This window comes from Pimephales promelas, chromosome 14 (genome assembly GCF_988280905.1).
Source record: "Pimephales promelas chromosome 14, fPimPro1.hap1.1, whole genome shotgun sequence".
Taxonomy (NCBI): domain Eukaryota; kingdom Metazoa; phylum Chordata; class Actinopteri; order Cypriniformes; family Leuciscidae; genus Pimephales; species Pimephales promelas.
In genome coordinates this window covers 19,924,010-19,927,259 of record NC_142782.1, presented here as the reverse complement: position 1 = coordinate 19,927,259, position 3,250 = coordinate 19,924,010, and the positions used below count along the sequence as shown (strand labels likewise).

The 3,250-nt window shown below is 43.1% G+C and overlaps 1 protein-coding gene across 1 annotated transcript; it reads left to right on the top strand.

Annotated features, from left to right (window-relative positions):
• The first annotated feature begins 1,354 nt into the window (after nucleotides 1–1,354).
• atoh1a (atonal bHLH transcription factor 1a) lies at nucleotides 1,355–2,994 on the top strand. The gene has a single exon (XM_039668104.2). The coding sequence runs from the start codon at nucleotides 1,490–1,492 to the stop codon at nucleotides 2,366–2,368; it is 879 nt and encodes a 292-aa protein (XP_039524038.1). The 5' UTR covers nucleotides 1,355–1,489; the 3' UTR covers nucleotides 2,369–2,994.
• Nucleotides 2,995–3,250: the final 256 nt, after the last annotated feature.

Below are 3,250 nucleotides of genomic sequence, written 5' to 3'. Positions count from 1 at the left end.
GATGAATGTGGACTTTTTAATGCCAGAAAACCGGAATTAAGGCCATGTGCATCACTGCGTTACATATGCCTACTTGTTTCGGTCACTAACCAGGGAACGCAGCTGTAGCCATGCGTCACAAAGTTTGTTTGCACTCTGCACATTTATCCACGTTATATGGTTCAGTCCTGATAAGGTCTTTTCTATAGTTCCACGATATTTAGGCAGTATCCCATTATTTTATTATTGGCTTTTAAAGCCTAATTATTGTAGGCTTGTTACTTTATTGTTTACTTAAAAAGTAGCCTATAGCCTACAATCAAACGAAAATTACCTAATTAGTTACCTACCTAATATTATTAATATTGTTATTAATCTTGCTGCCCCATGCGCTTGCTCTCTTTCTAAAGCTCGTGACAGCAAGGGACTGTCGCGCCTCCAGATCAAGTTTCTGATATTTGGGAAGCTCTTTTGCTAAAAGGGCGTTCCTTAAATCGGATCAAAAGGTTTTTAACTTGTTCAAAAAAGAAACGAAACGCAAGCTGCCACACACATTGCTTGAATGTCTTATGTGCACCAATAGAACGAATTATTTCACTTTATTTAATGTTAATGTTGCATAACTGTTTTTGCACTGAGAGAATTAGCACACAGGTAATATATTGATTATTTATTAATTTATATAATTATTACGCTATAAGCACGATTAGCCTATTATTCGGTAATTTAATAAATAAATACGCATAATTAAATTAGAAAAACATTTGTAAATAACCTTCTAATAGGCCTAGCTTATTACATTTCATTGACTAAAAGATGCAAAATACAAAATGATGCAAGTTTCTTTCATTCCATGGGACAATATGCATGAAAGAATATGCATGAAATGTTTGTCAACGCAGTAGGCAGGTCATGTTTGTTTTTGTTTTTTTTTTTTGTTTTTTTTTTGGGTTTTTTTCGTATTGAGGTTTGGGCCAAAGCAAGGTGATTTTTGATAATCCCTTTCTCTTTATTTCAGACAGTCTAGAAAACGTTTTTCTTGTTTTTGTTTGTATTTAAAGCCTAGGCTAGGCCTATAGCCTATGTAGCTAATTTCCTAAACGTACGTGTAAGGAGACTCGCCACAAAACTTGAGTAGGCCGTCCTGTGGGACGACCCATTGTGATAATAATTCTGTAGTTAAACAGGCTTGAAGCGCAACATTATAAAAAAAAAAGAAGAAAGAAAGAAAGTAAGTTTGGGCATAATAACCTCTCTCGGGTTCGCTGCGACTTCTCATTGGTCGCCTACACGCGCCTGCCCCGCGTGCTCTTATTGGTCAAAGTGCCACGCGACCAGCTTGGGAAGGGGGGCTCCCCGGCGCGTGCCGCTTTTAAAAACGACGAGTCGCTCTGAGACATCAGTAAAGAAATCCTGTTCACCACAGGTGTAAGAAGAGAAATCCTCGGCAACAACCCCGCTCCCATATCCATAGCCACCCACTTTCCTCCAAAAAGCATAAAACAACAAAATGGATGGAATGAGCACGGATACAAGGGAGGTGGTTGAACTCGACGTCCAGCATCCAAGCTTGGGGCGGGGGGAGCAACGCGAGTACCCACCAGCTTTGGCACTCATGGCCAGCAGTGACCCACGCGCCTGGCTGGCTCCCGTGCAGGCTGGCACCTGCGCGGCACACGCCGAATACCTGCTGCATTCGCCCGGCTCGAGCTCGGAAGGCGTGTCCTCTGCTTCCAACTTCAGGAAGAGAAGCAAGAGTCCTGTCAAAGTACGCGAGCTCTGCCGGCTTAAAGGAGCTGTGGGTGCAGATGAGGGCAGACAGCGGGCACCGTCCAGCAAAGCGACCAACGGCGTGCAGAAACAGAGGCGAGTGGCTGCCAATGCCCGGGAGAGGCGAAGGATGCACGGATTGAACCACGCATTTGACGCGCTGCGCAGTGTCATCCCAGCCTTCGATGACGACAAGAAGCTCTCCAAATACGAAACCCTACAGATGGCCCAGATCTACATCAACGCCCTGTCCGACTTGCTTCAGGGCCCCGGTGCTAAAGCCGACCCGCCAAACTGCGACTTGCTGCCTGCCAAGGGGTTCGAGGAGGACGGCTCTCCGAGAGGATCGCCGAGTGCCTGTCGGAGAGGCACAGGCGCGGGTTACCCGTACCAGTACGACGATGGAACATTCGCCTCTTTCATGGAGCAAGAGCTTCAGTCGCCCTCTAGAACGAGCAAGTCCGGTTCGGAGGCCAGCAAGGACTCGCCTCGGTCGAACCGGAGCGACGGAGAGTTCTCCCCTCACTCGCACTTCAGTGACTCTGACGAAGCGCACTTGGAGTTGCAGAGCGAAGACGAGCTCTCGGAACTGAAACTTCCCAAGCACCGCGCTTTTTAGAAAACACACTACTGGACTGACCATCAATCGTGTCAATCGCATACTTGGGCTTTGTAATGGGTTGCTTTATTTATCCATTTGTTGTACGATCTTTTGACAATGATGTTGTTGTGTCTGACGCCAATAGATTTAGTTGCCTTCTCGTGACATTGACCAGACCCCTACGCCATGTGAACTGCCGCGTGCAGCAGTGCCATGGGCTCGAATGTCATGCATAAAACTGTCTTCCGTGAAAGTTTTTGAAACTGTTTATTATTCAGAAATGATTGTCATGGGCCTATTTCGTGGATACGATTGATTTTGAACCCTGTAAGCATTTGCAACTTCTAAAGTTTACGTGCACTTTAAAAACGGGCCATAGGCTTGAGAAACATTCTTTTGTCGTGGAACAAGAAATTGTGTTTATGTAGAAGTAATGCCAATTTGATGAATATATTTAATATAGCCATTAGATTTTGTACATCCGTTCTTTTTAATATTTGATTTCAATGCAAACTTGTGTTCTGCTTCTGTAGCTGAAGTAAGCTATTTATTTTCGTTTGCCTTGTCAATTTTTTGCCTTGCATTGGAATTTTGCTACTCGTATGTTTTGGTTTATTGTAGAAATAAAAAGGCAACTTTAACATGATCATGTCTCTGAGTTATCTCTATCTCTATCTCGGTTATAGGCTACTTCTTATCCAGTTTTTCATCATGTCTCATAACATGTCTAGGCCAATATCTTATTGTTGAAATCATTTCAATATGTACATTGCAACAAAATGTCTTAATGTGTGTTATATTTTACAAATGTTATAATTTATAATTGGAGCACTTTAGTTAGAAATGATGTGACATTTAATCATTACAACTATCAAAACATATAGTGATGAAAATAAACCT

Bases quoted from the DNA above. Each gene is read 5' to 3' on its own strand.
- atoh1a (XM_039668104.2), top strand. From the start codon at position 1,490: ATGGATGGAATGAGCACGGATACAAGGGAGGTGGTTGAACTCGACGTC.